The sequence below is a fragment of the Oncorhynchus gorbuscha genome, linkage group LG07 (genome assembly GCF_021184085.1).
Source record: "Oncorhynchus gorbuscha isolate QuinsamMale2020 ecotype Even-year linkage group LG07, OgorEven_v1.0, whole genome shotgun sequence".
Taxonomy (NCBI): Eukaryota; Metazoa; Chordata; class Actinopteri; order Salmoniformes; family Salmonidae; genus Oncorhynchus; species Oncorhynchus gorbuscha.
This window is the reverse complement of record NC_060179.1, coordinates 80,739,436-80,763,264: the sequence shown is the minus strand read 5'-3', so window position 1 is coordinate 80,763,264 and position 23,829 is coordinate 80,739,436. Positions and strand designations below refer to the sequence as shown.

The 23,829-nt window shown below is 47.0% G+C and overlaps 1 protein-coding gene across 2 annotated transcripts in view; it reads right to left on the bottom strand.

Annotated features, from left to right (window-relative positions):
- The window catches only part of LOC124040419 (vinculin-like), a 64,747-nt gene that overhangs the window by 7,717 nt on the left and 33,201 nt on the right, over nucleotides 1–23,829 (bottom strand). The window contains exons 3-13 of one of the 2 annotated variants that reach the window (XM_046357589.1): nucleotides 22,940–23,090; nucleotides 18,466–18,574; nucleotides 17,662–17,784; nucleotides 17,205–17,365; nucleotides 10,845–10,938; nucleotides 10,053–10,200; nucleotides 8,251–8,404; nucleotides 7,935–8,110; nucleotides 2,394–2,584; nucleotides 1,404–1,603; nucleotides 332–460 (exon numbers count right to left, since the gene is read on the bottom strand). In XM_046357589.1, coding sequence (XP_046213545.1) covers nucleotides 332–460; nucleotides 1,404–1,603; nucleotides 2,394–2,584; nucleotides 7,935–8,110; nucleotides 8,251–8,404; nucleotides 10,053–10,200; nucleotides 10,845–10,938; nucleotides 17,205–17,365; nucleotides 17,662–17,784; nucleotides 18,466–18,574; nucleotides 22,940–23,090 — 1,636 coding nt within the window. The remainder of the gene's footprint in view (nucleotides 1–331; nucleotides 461–1,403; nucleotides 1,604–2,393; nucleotides 2,585–7,934; nucleotides 8,111–8,250; nucleotides 8,405–10,052; nucleotides 10,201–10,844; nucleotides 10,939–17,204; nucleotides 17,366–17,661; nucleotides 17,785–18,465; nucleotides 18,575–22,939; nucleotides 23,091–23,829) is intronic. The other variant, XM_046357590.1, reaches the window with a different exon arrangement.

Here is a 23,829-nt window from a genome sequence, read left to right as displayed (position 1 = left end):
TTATAGTAACATTTCTCTCAGGAAATGTAGTCTAAATATTATTGATTGACAAGTACCACATAAATGATTGGAAACTAATCAATGAGTAATCCATATGTTTTTTTTGTTGCTTAATGTATGATGATATGAATCTGCCAAATAAGTCAGGATAGTCAAAGCCAGAGATTTATCTAGAGACACCTTATGTCCCAGAATATAATCCCATTCTATGATGTAATATATAGGTCTATATACACCTCTCTGCTCATAGGTAGAAGGTAACGAATGAGCCATGATGGAGGCAGGGAGACAGACCGAGAGAGAGACAGAAAGAGAGGGAGATATCACTCACCTGGTCCCTGTTGGGGGCGTTGGGTGGGGCGGTGGCGGCCACAGCCAGCAGTTTGATGGGTGTGGTCGTGTCGCTAAAGATGTCGGACACCTCCTGTGTCATCGCTTCCTGCATCGTTCCTTTGAGGTTCTGAGAAGACCACACACACACACACACAAGTTAGTTAGCAAAAGACCAGCTTTAGAAATATTACCTGTTAACGATAAACTCTCATGGTCTCTTTTAACAAGTGGCTTACCTCAAATCAATGAAAAACTGGTGCAGTTCTACAAGCTATTGTTGAACCATTGATTTTAAAGTCTCTTTCTCTCTTCATGAATAGCTTTTAAACACATTGTATTGGGCTACTTTAAGGTATCATAGTTATAGTGGCTTGAGAGCATTAGACTGAAGCTGTTGTCTCCAGACAGCAGGGGGAGCATTTCACCATGCCTGTGTCAGAGTGAGCTCCAGACAGCAGGGGGAGCATTTCACCATGCCTGTGTCAGAGTGAGCTCCAGACAGCAGGGGGAGCATTTCACCATGCCTGTGTCAGAGTGAGCTCCAGACAGCAGGGGGAGCTTCCCTCAGCCCATCCCAACCCCCATCCCGTCCCAACCCTCAGCCCATCCCAACCCCCAGCCCATCCCAACCCCCAGCCCATCCCAACCCCCAGCCCATCCCAACCCCCAGCCCATCCCAACCCCCAGCCCATCCCAACCCCAGCCCATCCCAACCCTCAGCCCATCCCAACCCTCAGCCCATCCCAACCCTCAGCCCATCCCAACCCTCAGCCCATCCCAACCCTCAGCCCATCCCAACCCTCAGCTTCCCTCAGCCCATCCTGTCCCAACCCTCAGCCCGGACTAGTGTGGATAATGACTTGGCCGGATGTGATACAGACTGGACTAGTGTGGATAATGACTTGGCCGGATGTGATACAGACTGGACTAGTGTGGATAATGACTTGGCCGGATGTGATACAGACTGGTCTAGTGTGGATAATGACTGGGCCGGATGTGATACAGCCTGGACTAGTGTGGATAATGACTTGGAAGCGACGGTAGGTGAGAGTGAATGTGAGCAGTCTTACTTTCAGGCTCTCCTGGAGATGTTGAGCCACGGCACGCGCCTGCGGGGACTCCCCATCACCCCTGGCGGCCAGGTCGGCTAGCTGGGCCATCAGCTGTTCCACCTGCTCACACTTCCCTACCAGCTCCTGTCTGTAGGGACCTGGCAGAGCGTTAGCCAGACGACGGCCCTCCGCCACCAGCCCCCGGATAGCTGCCTGGCCTAGGGAGAGACACAGTCAGACACTCGCAGAAACATACACAGAATAGACACACCAGCACACAGAAAACAAGGCTTTGGATCATAGGTGGGTCTCTACCGATTTGGGCCAGAAGGTTAAGTCAGTAGTAGGACCACCCACACATCCTTCACTCCGCATCGCTCTATGGAGTGGCTCTATGACACTCCGCGTGGCTCTATGACACTCTGCGTGGCTCTATGACACTATATCATAAACTGGGTGGTTCGAGCCCTGAATGCTGACTAGCTAAAATACATGGTATATCAGACCGTATACCACGGGTATGACAAAACATGTATTTTTACTGCTCTAATTACTTTGGTAACCAGTTTATAATAGTAATAAGGCACCTCATTGAGTCGTGCCTAACAGCCCTAAGCAGTGATATATTGGCCATATACCACACCCCCTCGGGCCTTATTGCTTAATTGTTGTATGTTATTCTATATAGTTATGATTAAGTTTACTCTGAACATTCTCCAGGAGGCTATGTAATACAGCCCAGAGTCTAAGTGTTAACAACAGATGAGAGAATATCCAGGCTTCTGAGCCGACAAGCCAAGGAGATAATGAGGTTGGGAGAGAGCATAGGAATGTAGCGCACAGAGAAAAACAACACAGCAGACATGTACACAGAGTCTGGACTGATGTTCACTGTAGAGGGAGAAAGAGAGAGAGAGATGGAGGGGAAGAAAGCAAGAGGGAGGGAGTTAGAGAAAGAGATGAAGGTTAAGGAAAGAATGAGAAAGAGAAGAGGACATTCAGACTCACCCACTCCCCCGTCATCCATGGTGGGGTTCTCCATCCAGCTCTGGGCCTGTTCAATCTTCCCCTCCAGGTGGACAGCAGCCTTGGCAGGCCTGCTGTTGGCAACAGCCTTGCTGGTCTTAGACTGCAGGTTCTGTAGGGCTGTGGCTATCTGCTTCGCCAATGCCCTGGCCTCCGGAGTATCACCTTTACCCCTGTGATGGGAGACAATGACGTACTGTAAATGAAAATTCCGTAGTCTCTCTCTAAAGCATGATAGATAGTTATTCTAGGGAAAGCTAAATGAAATAGAATGATGCATGGTCAGCAAGAAAATGATGTGATAACATTCACTTAACCTCTAAGGCAGAGGCATTCAAGGTTGGGGTCACGACCCCACTAGGGGGAAATGCAAAATTAACAAAAATAATAATAACAATAATAGGAAGGAAAAAAAACAATTAAGAGTACAAATTATTGTATGGGACCAATATACAAAGGTTTTTCATAAAGGTAATTTGAAAAATGTAATTGTTTTTATTAGTTTCTTTAAAAATATATATATAAAATGTACGGATTTTAACGTTGTGTCATTAGATGTGGGGGTCCCTGCTGAAAGGTGCTCTAAGGAATTACATGGCCTACAGATAGCAGACAGAAAGCACAATATTGGCCCAAGGACCCAACCCTGCGGAACTCAATATTTAACCGTGGAGTGTTTTCAACATTCTTCATTACACATTAAGATATTGACTCAGACAGACAAAGCACCCGCTCAGGTAATACGTACAATCCTTTTTAAGCTGTATTGTCGTATAGTTGTCCATTCTGCCAGGGAGTGTTGTCAGTCGTAATCTTTGTACCTAGTTAGTTTGAACTCCACTCTTAGATCTGCTATTGTTCGCTCAGAAGAGAAGCCCACTGTGGTCTGCTCAACCAGTACTATTAGTTCAAATGTGAATTTCATAAACTTTAATACCCCCTCGGTTTTCATATCACATAGAGGGCTTGGGCTGTTGCACAACAGCAACCATTGGCAATGTAAGTCAGTTTATAACATTTCATCATTGGTTAATGTGAGAGTCACTCATATTGACATTGGCTGCCGCCACAAGAAAAGTAATTCACGTTTCTACTGCTTCCTCTTTTACTATTAGGGATAGATCAAATGGTGCAGTTCTATGCAATCTTATGGCCATACTAACTACATGCATATCAACCATCAGACAGGTTCTTCAACCGCCTATTGAACATAGCTTGTTGAAGTTTCTATGTGACTTTAAAAATTGTAAAGGACTTGGATTGATGCATCTGAATATGAGGAACTTTCTTCCTAAACTGGGTTCCATTAAGATCTGGGCTATGCAGACGAATCCGGACATTCTGGGATTGACTGAAACTTGGATCTCTGGGGACATTTAGAACTCTAATAATATGGAGGATTATAATGTGTTCAGAGCTGACTGACAGGGTAGAGGTGGTGGGGTGGCCATTCAAAGCTGACAGACAGGGTAGAGGTGGTGGGGTGGCCATTCAAAGCTGACAGACAGGGTAGAGGTGGTGGGGTGGCCATTCAAAGCTGACAGACAGGGTAGAGGTGGTGGGGTGGCCATTCAAAGCTGACAGACAGGGTAGAGGTGGTGGGGGTGGCCATTCAAAGCTGACAGACAGGGTAGAGGTGGTGGGGTGGCCATTCAAAGCTGACAGACAGGGTAGAGGTGGTGGGGTGGCCATTCAAAGCTGACAGACAGGGTAGAGGTGGTGGGGTGGCCATTCAAAGCTGACAGACAGGGTAGAGGTGGTGGGGTGGCCATTCAAAGCTGACAGACAGGGTAGAGGTGGTGGGGTGGCCATTCAAAGCTGACAGACAGGGTAGAGGTGGTGGGGTGGCCATTCAAAGCTGACAGACAGGGTAGAGGTGGTGGGGTGGCCATTCAAAGCTGACAGACAGGGTAGAGGTGGTGGGGTGGCCATTCAAAGCTGACAGACAGGGTAGAGGTGGTGGGGTGGCCATTCAAAGCTGACAGACAGGGTAGAGGTGGTGGGGTGGCCATTCAAAGCTGACAGACAGGGTAGAGGTGGTGGGGTGGCCATTCAAAGCTGACAGACAGGGTAGAGGTGGTGGGGTGGCCATTCAAAGCTGACAGACAGGGTAGAGGTGGTGGGGTGGCCATTCAAAGCTGACAGACAGGGTAGAGGTGGTGGGGTGGCCATTCAAAGCTGACAGACAGGGTAGAGGTGGTGGCGTGGCCATTCAAAGCTGACAGACAGGGTAGAGGTGGTGGGGTGGCCATTCAAAGCTGACAGACAGGGTAGAGGTGGTGGGGTGGCCATTCAAAGCTGACAGACAGGGTAGAGGTGGTGGGGTGGCCATTCAAAGCTGACAGACAGGGTAGAGGTGGTGGGGTGGCCATTCAAAGCTGACAGACAGGGTAGAGGTGGTGGGGTGGCCATTCAAAGCTGACAGACAGGGTAGAGGTGGTGGGGTGGCCATTCAAAGCTGACAGACAGGGTAGAGGTGGTGGTGGCGTGGCCATTCAAAGCTGACAGACAGGGTAGAGGTGGTGGGGTGGCCATTCAAAGCTGACAGACAGGGTAGAGGTGGTGGGGTGGCCATTCAAAGCTGACAGACAGGGTAGAGGTGGTGGGGTGGCCATTCAAAGCTGACAGACAGGGTAGAGGTGGTGGGGTGGCCATTCAAAGCTGACAGACAGGGTAGAGGTGGTGGGGTGGCCATTCAAAGCTGACAGACAGGGTAGAGGTGGTGGGGTGGCCATTCAAAGCTGACAGACAGGGTAGAGGTGGTGGGGTGGCCATTCAAAGCTGACAGACAGGGTAGAGGTGGTGGTGGCGTGGCCATTCAAAGCTGACAGACAGGGTAGAGGTGGTGGGGTGGCCATTCAAAGCTGACAGACAGGGTAGAGGTGGTGGGGTGGCCATTCAAAGCTGACAGACAGGGTAGAGGTGGTGGTGGCGTGGCCATTCAAAGCTGACAGACAGGGTAGAGCGTAGAGGTGGTGGAGTGGACATTTTTATTTAAAAAAATATATATATATATATATATAGTCTCCCAAATGATATCCATTTCCCAGCTACAATCTTTAAGCCTTTGTCTGGGGGGGGGTATAACTGTTAGAAGGGTCTCTACCTTCCTCCCTTGGCGAACCTTTCTGCACTCGATGAGTTAACTAGTTTGTGGTCTTCTTTGACAAAAATCAGAAGTTATTATCCTGGGTAACCTCAATTATGATTTTGGGAAATGCAGGAGTCAGACAATCTGAAAGACATGATGATGTAATGATCTAAACCCAACCCAGATGATGACTAAGTCTACACCGCCCAACCCTATAGATCCTTCAAAGTCAACTCTGATTGATCTCATTCTAACGAATACACCAGAGAGATATGTTTCTACTGTTATCTTCTCCTAAGACAATAGTGACCATTTCCAAGGTGTTCGTGTTAGAGATGTGAGAATACAAAGATCTAAGCCTCATGACATCACAAAAAGGAACTTTAAAAACATCAGTGATCATGTTTTTGTTTTTTTTTACATTATCTTTATTTTAGTGACCTTGATTGTATTTTAGTTATCGCTGAACCAGATTCAGCTTTGCACCTCTTTGTAGATGTCTTCAATACTATTGTGGATAGTCATGTTCCCTTTATATAAGGGAGGGCTAAAGGTAGATCTAATGCCTGGTACACGCCTCAATTATTAGAAGTCATTCATAAAAGAGATGATGCTTGGGTCAAGGCCAGGAACACAGGCTTAGGCCCAGACTGGCAAGCTTTTATTAAGCAACTGAGGAATCACTGTAAAATAAATCAGAAAGGCTACATTTGATTATGTAATCGCTCTTTCAGATTTGATCCGGGTTCCCATTACATTCTGGAAAACTGTCAAATTCTTAAAAGTATTCTACTTCCTCTGTACAACGACAAATTAATTCAGACACTGGCCGCATTACAGGAAAAACATTCCATAATTTATGCTTTTAATCACCAGCCTATCAGCGGCCTATCAATTTGAAAGGACTTCTAAGGCTATTCACCATGATATTAGGCAGGATGCTGGTAGGGGAAACCTGTTGAATGATCAGAGAATTGATAGTCAAAATACTTTCTTTTAAGATATTTACAGAAAAAGAAGCCCTGGATTCTTTGCTAGAGTGGTGAGTACGGCCGATCCCTGGGGCCAAGCTACCGGCCAACCAGGACCTCTATACAAGGCAGTGTCAGAGGAAGGCCCCAAAAATTGTCCATAAAGTAGGGTCCATCCAGAAATGGTTTGTTGAGATCGGTGTGGAAAAACTTGACTGGCCTGCACAGGGCCCTGATCTCAACCCCATTTAACACATTTGGGATGAATTGGAAAGCCGACTGCAAGCCAGGCCTAATTGGCCAACATCAGTGCCCGACCTCACTAATGCTCGTGGCTGAATGGAAGCAAGTAGCAAGTCCCAGCAGCAATGTTCCAACATCTAGTGGAAAGCCTTCCCAGAAGAGTAGAGGCTGTTATAGCAGCAAAGGGTGGACAAACTCCATATTAATGCCTATGAGGTGTCCACATACTTTTGGTCATGTAGTGTAGCTACCCCAATTACCTGGTACCCCTGCACATTGACTCAGTACTGGTACTTCCTGTATATAACCATGTTATTACCTGGTACTCCCTGTATATAGCCATGTTATTACCTGGTACTTCCTGTATATAACCATGTTATTACCTGGTACTCCCTGTATATAGCCATGTTATTACCTGGTACTTCCTGTATATAACCATGTTACTACCTGGTACCCCTGCACATCAACTCAGTTCTGGTACTTCCTGTATATAACCATGTTATTACCTGGTACTTCCTGTATATAACCATGTTACTACCTGGTACTTCCTGTATATAACCATGTTACTACCTGGTACTCCCTGTATATAACCATGTTACTACCTGGTACTCCCTGTATATAACCATGTTACTACCTGGTACTTCCTGTATATAACCATGTTACTACCTGGTACTTCCTGTATATAACCATGTTACTACCTGGTACTTCCTGTATATAACCATGTTATTACCTGGTACTTCCTGTATATAACCATGTTATTACCTGGTACTTCCTGTATATAACCATGTTACTACCTGGTACTTCCTGTATATAACCATGTTACTACCTGGTACTCCCTGTATATAACCATGTTACTACCTGGTACTCTCTGTATATAACCATGTTACTACCTGGTACTCCCTGTATATAACCATGTTACTACCTGGTACTCCCTGTATATAACCATGTTACTACCTGGTACTCCCTGTATATAACCATGTTACTACCTGGTACTCCCTGTATATAACCATGTTATTTTCACTTGTTATTGTTATTCGTTATTCAGTGTGTATTTATTCCACGTGCCACTTTTTCTATTTTTATTTTTTACCTGTAACTCTGCATTGTTGGAAAAGTAAGCAGTAAGTAAGCATTTCACTGTTAGTCTACACCTGTTGTTTACAAAGCACATGACAAATACCCTAGAAAATACAATTGTATATAAAATGGATTGCTTACTGTCTCCGGAGCTCAGAGAGCTTGGCGGTGAGAGCAGCCATCTCTCCGATGGACCTCAGGATGTCGTCTCTCTCCTTGGGGTCTTCACACATGTCAGCAATCTTCTTGGCCTCAGACAGGAGGGCTCTAATGTTTTCCTCTCCCTCAGGACCACCGTTAGGGTCTGCCAGCCAGTTCTGCAGGGGCACAGGGTTAGGGGTCAACATAACACAACAGGCTCAAGACCATGGAAGACAATGTGCTATGCTCTGGTATTTGTACTTTTTCCATTATGCAATTTTTAACCCCCCAAAAATCTAGCAATCAAGAGAGTCACCTGAGCAGCGTCAATCCTCTTGGCGATGACCTGTTTGGAGTTGGTCATGGCCTCCAGTTTCCGGCCTGCATTCTCCACTTTCCCCGCGAGAACATCCAGGCCCTGGGAGACCTGCTGGGCCTTCTGTTTGGCTGCAGGAGATGCCCCCTGACCCCTATAGATAGACAGAGAGAAAGACAACACAGAACATAAGACGGTTGTAAAATTCTTAAAACTTTCCAGAAGTTCAAAGGTTTTTCAGGAATCACAGCATGGTTGGAATTCCCTACTGAATCCCCGCCTCTTCCCCCCAGCCTCTTTTCCCCCCCCAGCCTCTTTTCCCCCCAGCCTCTTTTCCCCCCCAGCCTCTTTTCCCCCCAGCCTCTTTTCCCCCCCCAGCCTCTTTCCCCCCAGCCTCTTTCCCCCCAGCCTCTTTCCCCCCAGCCTCTTTTCCCCCCAGCCTCTTTTCCCCCCCCCCCCAGCCTCTTTCCCCCCCCCCCAGCCTCTTTCCCCCAGCCTGTCAGAACGTTGAATTGAATGGGGATGTCCATTCTATAGATGACCTTCCCTCCCATTCTATAGCTGACCTACCCTCCCATTCTATAGCTGACCTACCCTCCCATTCTATAGCTGACCTACCCTCCCATTCTATAGCTGACCTACCCTCCCATTCTATAGCTGACCTACCCTCCCATTCTATAGCTGACCTACCCTCCCATTCTATAGCTGACCTACCCTCCCATTCTATAGATGACCTACCCTCCCATTCTATAGATGACCTACCCTCCCATTCTATAGATGACCTACCCTCCCATTCTATAGATGACCTACCCTCCCATTCTATAGATGACCTACCCTCCCATTCTATAGATGACCTACCCTCCCATTCTATAGATGACCTACCCTCCCATTCTATAGATGACCTACCCTCCCATTCTACAGATGACCTACCCTCCCATTCTACAGATGACCTACCCTCCCATTCTACAGATGACCTACCCTCCCATTCTACAGATGACCTACCCTCCCATTCTACAGATGACCTACCCTCCCATTCTACAGATGACCTACCCTCCCATTCTACAGATGACCTTCCCATTCTACAGATGACCTTCCCATTCTATAGATGACCTTCCCATTCTATAGATGACCTTCCCATTCTATAGATGACCTTCCCATTCTATAGATGGTCATTCAGTAACACTGTACCAATGTTCTTAACACATACAGGTAGCTGCCAAAATAAAGGAAACACCAAAATAAAAAGGGTCTGAAAGACACCATTCTTTCCACAGTAAATTCCATCATTTGGTGTTTTGTTGATGGTGGAAAATGCCATCTCAGAAGCCACTCCAGAATCTCCCATAAGTGGTCAATTGTTTTGAGGTCTGGTGACAGAGGGTATATAGTTTACATCATTTTCATGCTCATCAAACCATCCAGTGACCACTCGTGCCCTGTGGAAGGGGGCGTTGTCATCCTATGGGGGAATAGCCACGGTAGCCAAAATAATGGCCCGCCGAGCATTTTTATACATGACCCTAAGCATGATGGGATGTTAAGTGCTTAATTAACTCAGGAACCACAACTGTTTTCAATATACTTCGTATCCCTCATTTTCTCAAGTGTTTCCATTATTTTGGCAGTTGCCTGTATATACTGTACATGTTTAGTTGGTAGAGCATGGCACTTGCTAATGCCAGGATTGTGGGTTCGATTCCCGGGTCCACCCATAAATAAAATGTTTGCACGCATGACTGTAAGCCACTTTGGATAAAAGCGTCAGCGTAATGGCATATAGTACGACTGTATATGTACTGTACCTGGCCCTCATCTCAGACACCTGGTCAGTGATTTGCCCCAGGGTTTTGGATGTTCCCAGGATATCCCTCCGCTCCTTCCCAGCACACAGCTCTCCCACCTTCCCAGCCTCATCCAGGATCTGACGGATGGCCTGTTCTCCCACATCCCCTGATCACACAAAGACAAATGTTACAAAACACCAAGAGAAAAAAGGGATAACCGGGTCCTGTTCAATTGGCAGCAAACAGAAGAAAACCAACAGCGGTGGTGTATAAAGATGGCGGCCCTACACGTACCTACCATACATTCCCTTTGCCTTGGTTCTCCCTATTGTACATTACGCTCCGTGACATTTTATATGGTAAAATATATATATATAATATGGTCATTAGCACAGTATATATGATCCCAATTTTACCTTCAAAAAGTAGATTGTGCTGATTTATTGGCACATTGAACCATATTAAGCGCCGTACTTTCAAAACTCAGTGGATAGAAGCTTAAACAAAGACTGAATTCTGACGTCTTTATTCACACGTTCGCCATGGTTTTGTTTTTCATAGATTTTTTAAAAATTCTTTCTACGGTGTCCCCAAATGCAGGGGTTTTCAAACCTCTCCTCAGGGAACCCCAGCCGTTTCCTGTATTCATACTACTCCAGAACTAGCACAGATGACTCAGCTAATCAACTAATCACCAAGCCCTTTACTTGAATAGGGTGCGCTAGTTCGGGGGCTACACAAAAATAGTGAGGAGAGGTTTGCAACCACTGCCCTAATGAACCCTGGTATATGGAGCCATTGGGATGTTACCTGGTTGGGCGTCGGGGTCCCTCAGCCAGCTCTTGGCCTGGGTCATTTTAGAGTCGATGAGTGCCAGAGCTCTCTTCATGGCCTCTGTGTCCTTTAGGATCAACAACAGGGTCAGAGGAGACAACATGCATGAATAAAGAAGAACTTTCGGTCTAGAACCTTCCACCCAAAAAAAAACAATTGAAAAAGACAAAAAAAACAATTGAAAAAGACTGAAATTAGGAACATTTGGACTTTGTACTACAACATATACAGGGATTATCATATACAAATAATTGTGTCTAAAACTGAGGCAAAGATTTGCCTAATGAGGATTCCTTTTTAAGGTAACTTCTGTAGTTTAATTTGTGTCTTCAGAGTAAGGTAATGGCATGTCTGTCAAGGAGCCAGATCTCGCAGCATGTGTTTAGAGTTTGACCAGTCTCATGCTAGTATTTGCCTGCTTGGGGAATTCATTAAATGTGATGATGACTGATGAACATGAGCTCAGCGTTCACACAGATGAACACATGGATCATGACGTTAGAAAAGACATGATATTCACAACCATTACAGCACACACACACACAACAACTCTGCAAAAAGCTGTCACACACACACACACCATATATTATCTGTACCTCAGAAGTACAGCATTGCTGTTATTCATTAACCTCTCGCAGTCAGTAACACACACCTGTAAAAATGCACATGCTGTTTTAAAATCAAATCACTTTTCAGTCCTGTACGTGCGTTCCAAATGGCACCCTATTCCCTACTTTTACATAGTGCACTACTTTTGACCAGTAGCCCTATAGGTTATTGTCAGAAGTAGTGCACTATATAGCGAATAGGGTGCCACTTGGAAGTCAGTGTCAATACGGGTGTTGTTTCACATCATAAAAAGCCCATCTACTGTGACTGTCCCATTGTGTCTCAATCTGGAGGGGCTGGGAACACAACACACAGGAGACGGCTTGACAATGAGTCTATTCATCAGCCAAGTGTTGGGACAGAGCTGTTACACACAACATGTGGCAGAGTGAGAGACACAGGGTTTTCCAGGAGTTTGCATGATAGGATATACAAGGACACTGTAGCCTTTGAATGACTTTAGGCAGTTTGAGTTTTTACTCCGTGGAGGACATCTATCCAGACAGACAAGTGACGGTTGTACGCGCTACTAGTCATGTGAGTTTACAGCCTTTGTCCTTCAGGGGACGAGAAAATATATATTCCATTCTGCATGTCCACATCACTGAACTAATAAGTTTAACTCAACCAAGGGACAACTTTGCAGCAGCAAACAACCCTAGAAACCTATGCAAACATTACACGTTGAAAAATATCTGCTTTGAATGTAATAATAATAAATACTAATAAATAAATAATAAATACTAATAAATATATACTAATACAAATAATAAATACTAATACATAAATACTATTAAATAAATAATAAATACTATTAAATACATAATGAAAGCTAATACATAATAAATGCTAATACATTATAAATGCTAAATAAATAATATACACTAAACTAACAGAAAACTCCATCTATCCAGCTTTTGCGTTGGGGATTATTAGGTTTGAGGATCACGTAAGGTGAGTCGACGTCAGAGTGTATATATGGCACCTAGTTAAATTCTGCGAGCAAACAACCACTGTTTTTACACACTGACAATATCTCAGTACTAGAATCAGTCAATTACTCTGACCACTTGACAATTTGAGTGCCTTTGTCCCATGGGTAACAATCTATTGTGAAATATATACACTACTACTGTAGAGATCATGATTCATTCCCATTGCCCCTGGGACCAGTTTCCCGGACACTGGATGAGCCCAGAATAAGCCTGGACTAAGAAGCATGCTCAATAGAGAATATCCTTTGAAAGTACTTTTAAGTACAGGAATAGGCTTAACCTGTATTCTGGAAACTGGCCACCTCATCTTACTGGAAAGCAATATGACATAGAGGAGAGACAAATCAATAGCACATGACTCAGCAGTACTCTGGATCAATAGAACACCTAAAGAACATCCTATTACTGGCATCTATAGCACAGGAGAAGACCATCCTATTACCAACATCTATAGCACAGGAGAAGACCATCCTATTACCAACATCTATAGCAGAGGAGAAGACCATCCTTTTACCAACATCTATAGCACAGGAGAAGACCATCCTATTACCAACATCTATAGCAGAGGAGAAGACCATCCTATTACCAACATCTATAGTACAGGAGAAGACCATCCTATTACCAACATCTATAGTACAGGAGAAGACCATCCTATTACCAACATCTATACTACAGGAGAAGACCATCCTATTACCAACATCTATAGCAGAGAAGACCATCCTATTACCAACATCTATAGCACAGGAGAAGACCATCCTATTACCAACATCTATAGCACAGGAGAAGACCATCCTATTACCAACATCTATAGCACAGGAGAAGACCATCCTATTACCAACATCTATAGCACAGGAGAAGACCATCCTATTACCAACATCTATAGCAGAGGAGAAGACCATCCTATTACCAACATCTATAGTACAGGAGAAGACCATCCTATTACCAACATCTATAGCACAGGAGAAGACCATCCTATTACCAACATCTATAGCAGACGAGAAGACCATCCTATTACCAACATCTATAGTACAGGAGAAGACCATCCCATTACCAACATCTATAGTAAAGGATAAGACCATCCTATTACCAACATCTATAATACAGGATAAGACCATCCTATTACCAACATCTATAGCACAGGAGAAGACCATCCTATTACCAACATCTATAGCACAGGAGAAGACCATCCTATTACCAACATCTATAGCAGAGGAGAAGACCATCCTATTACCAACATCTATAGCAGAGGAGAAGACCATCCTATTACCAACATCTATAGCAGAGGAGAAGACCATCCTATTACCAACATCTATAGCAGAGCAGAAGACCATCCTATTACCAACTTCTATAGTACAGGAGAAGACCATCCTATTACCAACATCTATAGTACAGGAGAAGACCATCCTATTACCAACATCTATAGCAGAGGAGAAGACCATCCTATTACCAACATCTATAGCAGAGGAGAAGACCATCCTATTACCAACATCTATAGTACAGGAGAAGACCATCCTATTACCAACATCTATAGTACAGGAGAAGACCATCCTATTACCAACTTCTATAGTACAGGAGAAGACCATCCTATTACCAACATCTATAGTACAGGAGAAGACCATCCTATTACCAACATCTATAGTACAGGAGAAGACCATCCTATTACCAACATCTATAGTACAGGAGAAGACCATCCCATTACCAACATCTATAGTACAGGAGAAGACCATCCTATTACCAACATCTATAATACAGGAGAAGACCATCCTATTACCAACATCTATAGCACAGGAGAAGACCATCCTATTACCAACTTCTATAGTACAGGAGAAGACCATCCTATTAGCAACATCTATAGTAAAGGAGAAGACCATCCTATTACCAACTTCTATAGTACAGGAGAAGACCATCCTATTACCAACATCTATAGCACAGGAGAAGACCATCCTATTACCAACATCTATAGCAGAGGAGAAGACCATCCTATTACCAACATCTATAATACAGGAGAAGACCATCCTATTACCAACATCTATAGTAAAGGAGAAGACCATCCTATTACCAACATCTATAATACAGGAGAAGACCATCCTATTACCAACATCTATAGCACAGAAGACCATCCTATTACCAACATCTATAATACAGGAGAAGACCATCCTATTACCAACTTCTATAGCAGAGGAGAAGACCACTCAGATCAGCTGTTTATGGTATGTTATTTCAAACTTGAAATAACTAAATATTAAAGAAAAACATTTATTCACTCACATAGCTAGTGCATCTAATATAGTAACATTCCTAGTACTACAGCAGTGATCTACTACACAAAAACACACGGAACAAGACTGTCATCTTCATCATCAACAACACAGAGAGAGATACCAGACATGCTGCTGCTGAATGCACAACCACACAAGGTCGATAGGGGTCGAAAGATGTGGGCTTACCTTCTACAGGGAGGGGGCGAGGGGGACAGAATGGTCAAAAGAAAGGAAGAACAAAACATATAGAAATGTTTAACCAGACATACCAATGGAAAAATAAGAGGCAACAGAAAAAGAGTAAGAAGCCTAGTAAAGAAGAAGTACATCAGAGAGAGAGAGCGGGGTGGGTGACGCGGGGGAGAGCGTGGTGGGTGACGCGGGGGAGAGAGCGGGGTGGGTGGGGAGGGAGAGAGCGTGGTGGGTGACGCGGGGGGAGAGTGGGGTGGGTGACGGGGGGAGAGAGCGTGGGGGTGACGCGGGGGGAGAGAGCGGGGTGGGTGACGCGGGGGAGAGAGCGGGGTGGGTGACGCGGGGGGAGAGCGGGGTGGGTGAGAGGGGGAGAGAGCGGGGTGGGTGACGCGGGGGAGAGAGCGGGGTGGGTGACGCGGGGGAGAGAGCGGGGTGGGTGACGAGCGGGGTGGGTGACGCGGGGGGCGGGTGCGGGGAGGGAGAGAGCGGGGTGGGTGACGGGGGGGTGAGGGGGAGAGAGCGGGGTGGGTGACGCGGGGGAGAGAGCGGGGTGGGTGACGCGGGGGAGGGTGGTGGGTGACGGGAGCGGGGTGGGTGACGCGGGGGGAGAGAGCGGGGTGGGTGACGCGGGGAGAGAGCGGGGTGGGTGACGCGGGGGAGGGGGGTGGGTGAGCGGGGTGGGTGGGTGACGCGGGGGAGAGAGCGGGGGGTGGGTGGGTGACGGGGGGAGAGAGCGGGGTGGGTGACGCGGGGAGAGAGCGGGGGGTGGGTGGTGGGTGACACGGGGAGAGAGCGGGGGTGGGTGACACGGGGGGTGAGAGAGCGGGGGTGGGTGACGTGGTGGGTGACGGGGAGAGAGCGTGGTGGGTGACGCGGGGTGGGTGACACGGGGGGGAGAGAGCGGGGTGGGTGACACGGGGGAGAGAGCGGGGTGGGTGACGCGGGGGGAGAGAGAGCGGGGTGGGTGACGCGGGGGAGAGAGCGGGGTGGGTGACACGGGGGGGTGAGAGAGAGCGGGGTGGGTGGGTGACACGGGGGAGAGGGGAGCGGGGTGGGTGACACGGGGGAGAGAGCGGGGTGGGTGACGCGGGGGAGAGAGCGGGGTGGGTGACGCGGGGGAGAGCGGGGACGAGCGGGGTGGGTGACGCGGGGGAGAGAGAGCGGGTGGGTGACGCGGGGAGAGAGCGGGGTGGGTGACGCGGGAGAGAGGGGGAGCGGGGTGAGGGGGGAGGGAGAGCGGGGTGGGTGACGCGGGGGAGAGAGGGGTGGGTGACGCGGGGGAGGGACGCGGGGGAGAGAGCGGGGGTGGGTGAGAGCGGGGTGGGTGATGCGGGGGACGGGGGAGGTTGGGTGGAGGAGCGGGGTGGGTGACGCGGGGGGGTGGGGGGAGAGAGCGGGGTGGGTGACGCGGGGGAGGGGTGGGAGACGCGGGGTGGGTGACGCGGGGAGGGAGGGGAGAGAGCGGGGTGGGTGACACGGGGGAGGGCGGGGTGGGTGAGGGGAGAGAGCGGGGGTGGGTGACGGGGGGAGCGGGGTGGGTGAGGGAGAGCGGGGTGGGTGACGCGGGGGAGAGGAGGGGAGAGCAGGTGGGTGACGCGGGGGAGAGGGAGGGAGAGCGGGTGGGTGACGCGGGGGAGGGAGGGAGGGAGCGGGTGGGTGACGCGGGGGAGGGAGGGAGGGAGCGGGGGTGGGTGACGCGGGGGAGGGAGGGTGGGAGAGCGGGGGGTGACAGTTGACAGGGAGGGAGAGAGAGCGGGGGTGGGTGAGGGAGAGCGGGGGACAGGGGAGGAGGGAGTGGGGTGGGTGACAGGGGGACAGAGGAGAGTGGGGTGGGTGACGGGGGACAGAGGAGAGTGGGGTGGGGTTACAGGGGACAGGCTGTTGTGTGATCTTCTCCCGCAGCATTCTGGGAGTGTTTATGTGTATGTGAGGCACGGTATACAGCGCATGTGAGCCCACGTGGGTGTTCAGCAGACTCGCAATACAGATCCTGTAGAAGTAGAAGCTGTAGAGGTCTAATGAGCAGTGATTGGTCAAACCATGTACGCTCCTCCTTGTCTGAGACGAGCAGCTCCCGAGGGTCGACGTGTGTGAGTGGGAGAGAGACGGGCAAAGACGAGCTGCCCCGGGTACATATCCAAGATCAGCATCTTCCCCCCCAATCCTAACATTAACCGCTAATGTTGCAAAACTGACCCAAGATCAGCATCTAGGGGAAACCTCTCCCTACACCGGCCAGAGACAACCCTGAGGGGGTGTGGTTCTAGCTAGCTCCGTACCTTATTGGCCCAGGCGTCTTCGTCCCAGGAAGTGAGCTGCAGCACCCTGATAATCTCGTTGATCTCAGCGCTCATCTTCTCGAAGGTGAAGTTCCTGTTCTTCAGAGACTCCTCTACTCCCTGGCTGCCGGACGTCTTGGTTGTCACAAAGATCTTGATACCTGTAGTAAAAACACAACAAAAGTGATCACCAGCAACAAAAAAAACACAAAAAAAAAAGGGGATTTTTTTTTCTTCCAGACTTGTTAGATGTCTAGATAACTGTGAAGATCCAGTATTATTCTGTTAGAGAAACGGTCCCGTGTCAGAATCTAACTAGTGGTAATGGGGGTTCTGACAACAGGGGTTCTCGCCCCATCTCAACCTTTCCGGTCCATCTACCCCTCTACAGTCATAAATAATAGAAATATGAATGATCTTTAGAGAGAAGGGAACAGAAGAGAAGGAAATTCGTCACCTGAGATGAGGACAGGCAGCAACTCCTTGACAGTGTTCATAGACTTGACTAGCATCACGCGGTGTTCTTGATGGGTCAGCTCCTGCTGTCTCTCGTCAATCATCTTGGCCATCTTGGTCATCCCTGGACAGGAACAACCACACGAAGGACCAGTTACATAAGACGTTTCTCTCGAGTCATTTCCACTTCCTGACAACAGGCCATCCATGAAGAGAACATTAAATATTTAATCAAATCATGAGGTCAACACAGCATTTTGCACTGTGGCTGCCAATAGAAACATTTATGCATTTATTGTAAATCGCTTCGGATAAAAGTGTCAGGTAAATGTCAAATACTATTGGTTATTTAAGCAGTAAGGCATCAGGCGGTGTAGTATATGGACAATAGACCGCGGCTAAGGGCTGTTCTTAGGCACGACGCAACGTGGAGTGCCTGGATACAAGCCCTTAGCTTTGGTATATTGGCCTTATATCATAAACCCCCGAGGTGCCTTATTGCTATTATAAACTGGTTACCAACGTAATTAGAGCAGTAATACAAAATGTTTTGTCATACCCGCGGTATACGGTCTGATATACCACGGCTGTCAGCCAATCAGCATTCAGGGCTGGAACCACACAGTTTATATGCATTGCATTATTCAAGTCCTTCTCAGTAGCCAAGGTAACTACGTGGTTATGACGGTGATACGTGGTCGTCTCACCCGGTCTACCTTCATGATGAAAGCACTAACGGACGTGGCTCTAGATAAGAGCGTCTGCTAAATGACTACGGTGTTAAATGAAGTTGAAAGAGTCTGACCAGGTCCCAGGTTCTTGGTGTACGTGATCAGATCCTCCATGGATTCCACCACCTCTGCCACGGTCAGGTACTCCAGGATACCTTTACACACACGAATGATTTTACGAACCTGCAATTGATCAAAAAAAGGCAACCAAACAGGATCAATAATCTATATTGCTCTAGCTTCTTAGTGATATCTGTATGTTTTAGCGGGTTTTGTGCGATACCTTTTGCCTCGATCTATACCGAACAAAAATATAAAAATGTGACACGCATTTCAATGATACCGAGTTGCAGTTCATATAATTTAGGGAATCAGTCAGTTGAAATAAATTCATTATCCCCTGATCCATGTTACATGTTCAGTCTAAAAACACTTTCAGTTAGACGTCGGAATTACCGCTGAACGGGATTATTATGGAGTGAATATGCTAATGTGTTACTACATAAACACCATAAGGAAATAACAAGTCTTCCCTTGTAAAAAGAGGTCATCGGAGGTCAACTGGAGGAGATCAATAACAGGTAGAATAAACCCCCACCATCGGTACAGAATGCTAGTTAATGAGGCCTGATAATAACACCGTGCCACTGACATTCCTGCTCTGTCAGCTCCTGACCAGCTGCGCGTGTGTGTGTGTGTTGTTACTGTGTGTGTGTTGTTACTGTGTGTTGTTACTGTGTGTTGTTACTGTGTGTTGTTACTGTGTGTTGTTACTGTGTGTGTGTGTGTGTTGTTACTGTGTGTTGTTACTGTGTGTGTGTGTGTGTTGTTACTGTGTTGTTACTGTGTGTTGTTACTGTGTTGTTACTGTGTGTGTGTGTGTTGTTACTGTGTGTGTGTGTGTTGTTACTGTGTGTGTGTGTGTTGTTACTGTGTGTGTGTGTGTGTGTTACTGTGTGTGTGTGTGTGTGTTGTTACTGTGTGTGTGTGTGTGTGTTGTTACTGTGTGTGTGTGTGTGTGTTGTTACTGTGTGTGTGTGTGTGTGTTGTTACTGTGTGTGTGTGTGTTGTTACTGTGTGTGTGTGTGTTGTTACTGTGTGTGTGTGTGTTGTTACTGTGTGTGTGTGTGTGTGTGTGTGTGTTGTTACTGTGTGTGTGTGTGTTGTTACTGTGTGTGTTACTGTGTGTGTTACTGTGTGTGTTACTGTGTGTGTTACTGTGTGTGTTACTGTGTGTGTTACTGTGTGTGTTACTGTGTGTGTGTTACTGTGTGTGTTGTTACTGTGTGTGTGTGTGTGTTGTTACTGTGTGTGTGTGTGTTGTTACTGTGTGTGTGTGTGTTGTTACTGTGTGTGTGTGTGTTGTTACTGTGTGTGTGTGTGTTGTTACTGTGTGTGTGTGTGTTGTTACTGTGTGTGTGTGTGTTGTTACTGTGTGTGTGTGTGTTGTTACTGTGTGTGTGTGTGTTGTTACTGTGTGTGTGTGTGTTGTTACTGTGTGTGTGTGTTGTTACTGTGTGTGTGTGTGTTACTGTGTGTGTGTTACTGTGTGTGTGTTGTTACTGTGTGTGTGTTACTGTGTGTGTGTTACTGTGTGTGTGTTACTGTGTGTGTGTTGTTACTGTGTGTGTGTTGTTACTGTGTGTGTGTTGTTACTGTGTGTGTGTTGTTACTGTGTGTGTGTTGTTACTGTGTGTGTGTTGTTACTGTGTGTGTGTTGTTACTGTGTGTGTTAGTGTGTGTGTGTTAGTGTGTGTGTGTTAGTGTGTGTTAGTGTGTGTGTGTTAGTGTGTGTGTGTTAGTGTGTGTTAGTGTGTGTTAGTGTGTGTGTGTTAGTGTGTGTTAGTGTGTGTTGTTGTGTGTGTGTTGTTGTGTGTGTGTTAGTGTGTGTGTTGTGTGTGTGTTAGTGTGTGTGTTGTGTGTGTGTTGTTGTGTGTTAGTGTTAGTGTGTTAGTGTGTGTTAGTGTTAGTGTGTTAGTGTGTGTTAGTGTGTTAGTGTGTGTTAGTGTGTGTTAGTGTGTGTGTGTGTTAGTGTGTGTTAGTGTGTGTGTGTGTTAGTGTGTGTTAGTGTGTGTGTGTGTTAGTGTGTGTGTGTGTTAGTGTGTGTTAGTGTGTGTGTGTTAGTGTGTGTTAGTGTGTGTGTGTTAGTGTGTGTTAGTGTGTGTGTATTAGTGTGTGTGTATGTGTGTGTGTGTTAGTGTGTGTTAGTGTGTGTTGTTGTGTGTGTGTTAGTGTGTGTTGTGTGTGTGTTAGTGTGTGTTGTTGTGTGTTAGTGTTAGTGTGTGTTGTTGTGTGTTAGTGTTAGTGTGTGTGTGTGTGTTAGTGTGTGTTAGTGTGTGTGTGTGTTAGTGTGTGTTAGTGTGTGTGTGTGTTAGTGTGTGTTAGTGTGTGTGTGTGTTAGTGTGTGTTAGTGTGTGTGTTAGTGTGTGTTAGTGTGTGTTAGTGTGTGTGTTAGTGTGTGTTAGTGTGTGTTAGTGTGTGTGTGCGCGTGTTAGTGTGTGTGTGCGCGTGTTAGTGTGTGTGTGTGTGTTAGTGTGTGTTAGTGTGTGTGTTAGTGTGTGTTAGTGTGTGTGTGCGCGTGTTAGTGTGTGTTGTTGTGTGTTAGTGTGTGTGTGTGCGTGTTGTGTGTTGTGTGCGTGTTAGTGTGTGTGTGCGCGTGTTAGTGTGTGTGTGCGTTAGTGTTAGTGTGTGTGTTAGTGTGTGTTAGTGTGTGTGTGCGTGTTAGTGTGTGTGTGTGCGTGTGTTAGTGTGTGTGTGCGCGTGTTAGTGTTAGTGTGCGCGTGTTAGTGTGTGTGTGCGCGTGTTAGTGTGTGTGTGCGCGTGTTAGTGTGTGTGTGCGCGTGTTAGTGTGTGTGTGCGCGTGTTAGTGTGTGTGTGCGCGTGTTAGTGTGTGTGTGCGCGTGTTAGTGTGTGTGTGCGCGTGTTAGTGTGTGTGTGCGCGTGTTAGTGTGTGTGTGCGCGTGTTAGTGTGTGTGTGCGCGTGTTAGTGTGTGTGTGCGCGTGTTAGTGTGTGTGTGCGCGTGTTAGTGTGTGTGTGCGCGTGTGTTAGTGTGTGTGTGCGCGTGTGTTAGTGTGTGTGTGCGCGTGTGTTAGTGTGTGTGTGCGCGTGTGTTAGTGTGTGTGTGCGCGTGTGTTAGTGTGTGTGTGCGCGTGTGTTAGTGTGTGTGTGCGCGTGTGTTAGTGTGTGTGTGCGCGTGTGTTAGTGTGTGTGCGCGTGTGTTAGTGTGTGTGCGCGTGTGTTAGTGTGTGTGCGCGTGTGTTAGTGTGTGTGCGCGTGTGTTAGTGTGCGCGTGTGTTAGTGTGCGCGTGTGTTAGTGTGTGTGCGCGTGTTTGTGTGTGTGCGCGTGTTAGTGTGTGCGTGTGTTAGTGTGTGCGTGTGTTAGTGTGTGCGTGTGTTAGTGTGTGCGTGTGTTAGTGTGTGCGTGTGTTAGTGTGTGCGTGTGTTAGTGTGTGTGTTAGTGTGTGTGTTAGTGTGTGCGTGTGTTTGTGTGTGTGTGTGTTTGTGTGTGTGTGTGTTAGTGTGTGTGTGTGTGTGTGTGTTAGTGTGTGTGTGTGTTAGTGTGTGTTAGTGTGTGTGTGTGTTAGTGTGTGTGTGTGTGTTAGTGTGTGTGTGTGTGTTAGTGTGTGTGTGTGTGTTAGTGTGTGTTAGTGTGTGTGTTAGTGTGTGTGTGTGTTAGTGTTTGTTAGTGTGTGTTAGTGTGTGTGTGTGTTAGTGTGTGTGTGTACTGTGTGTGTGTGTGTGTGTACGTGTGTGTGTGTTTACTGTGTGTGTGTGTTTACTGTGTGTGTGTGTGTGTGTGTGTGTGTGTGTGTGTGTGTGTGTGTGTGTGTGTGTGTGTGTGTGTGTGTGTGTGTGTGTGTGTGTGTGTGTGTGTGTGTGTGTGTGTGTGTGTGTGTGTGTGTGTGTGTGTGTGTGTGTACGTGTGTGTGTGTTACTGTGTGTGTGTTACTGTGTGTGTTGTTACTGTGTGTGTGTGTGTGTTACTGTGCTCCTCTCCCAATCCCAGTGCTGCCGCATAAACAATTTCCCTGGTTGTATCCCGATTGGCACCCTATTCCCTATACAGTGCACTCATAGAAAAAGTCCCCATTTGGGACGAAGTCCCTGGCCGTGCACTGTGTACCGTTTTACTGTCCCTGAGCCCAGGGTGATGGTACGGCTGCCTGGTTTAAGGAACTACCTCTAGCCTGCTGAGATGTGCTGTGTTGTAACACACATTTGTTTTGAGGGAGGAGGGTTATGCCTGTGTGTAATTAATGTCATTTACAAGACGTTCAGTTTGAGGGTGTGATGAAACTCCTTCCATAACCTATGGTGCTCTGCTCTCCAGTACTCCATGCTACTGTACTCTCCACGCTACTGTACTCTCCAAGCTACTGTACAGTACTCTACTCTACTGTACTCTCCACGCTACTCTCCGGTACCCCACTTTACTGCACTCTACTGTAAGGTACTCTCCAGTACTCCACGCTACTGTACGGTACTCTCCGGTACTCCACTCTACTGTACGGTACTCTCCGGTACTTCACTCTACCACTCCACGGTACCTCAGCCTCGTCGAAGGTGAGCAGCAGGTCAGAGGTGCCAGAGAGGATTCCACGGGAGCCGTCGATGAGGTAATCTCGAGCAGGGACGGAGTAAGGGTCTGCTTTCAACATGGACGCCGCCTGCACCAGCTTGGTGCACGCAGTCTCCACCCTGAGAGAGGGAAAGAGGAACAATGGAAAACAATACCGTTACATAGATCATTAAGGCTGTATTACAACCGGCAGTGATTGGGAGTTCCCATAGGGTGGCGCACAATTGGCCCAGTGTCCGGGGTTTGTCCGGGGTTTGTCCGGAGTAGGCCGTCATTGTAAATAACAATTTGTTCTTAACTGACTTGCCTAGTTAAATAAAAGGTTAAATAAAATGAAAAATGCGTTTAGAGATCTGATCATTTGCATCAGTTAGCTAAGAGCCAGTTGGGCATCAAGCCTGGTTTCAGCTCATTTCCTGTTGTTGAACGTGGTCATGGATATAAGTGTCTGATCATCTCTCACTATATCTACAACATCCCTGATCATCTCTCACTATATCTACAACATCCCTGATCATCTCTCACTATATCTACAACATCCCTGATCATCTCTCACTATATCTACAACATCCCTGATCATCTCTCACTATATATATAATATAACATCCCTGATCATCTCTCACTATATATATAATATAACATCCCTGATCATCTCTCACTATATCTACAACATCCCTGATCATCTCTCACTATATCTATAATACAACATCCCTGATCATCTCTCACTATATCTACAACATCCCTGATCATCGCTCACTATATCTATAATATAACATTCCTCATCATCTCTCACTATATCTACAACATCCCTGATCATCTCTCACTGTATCTACAACACCCCTGATCATCTCTTACTAT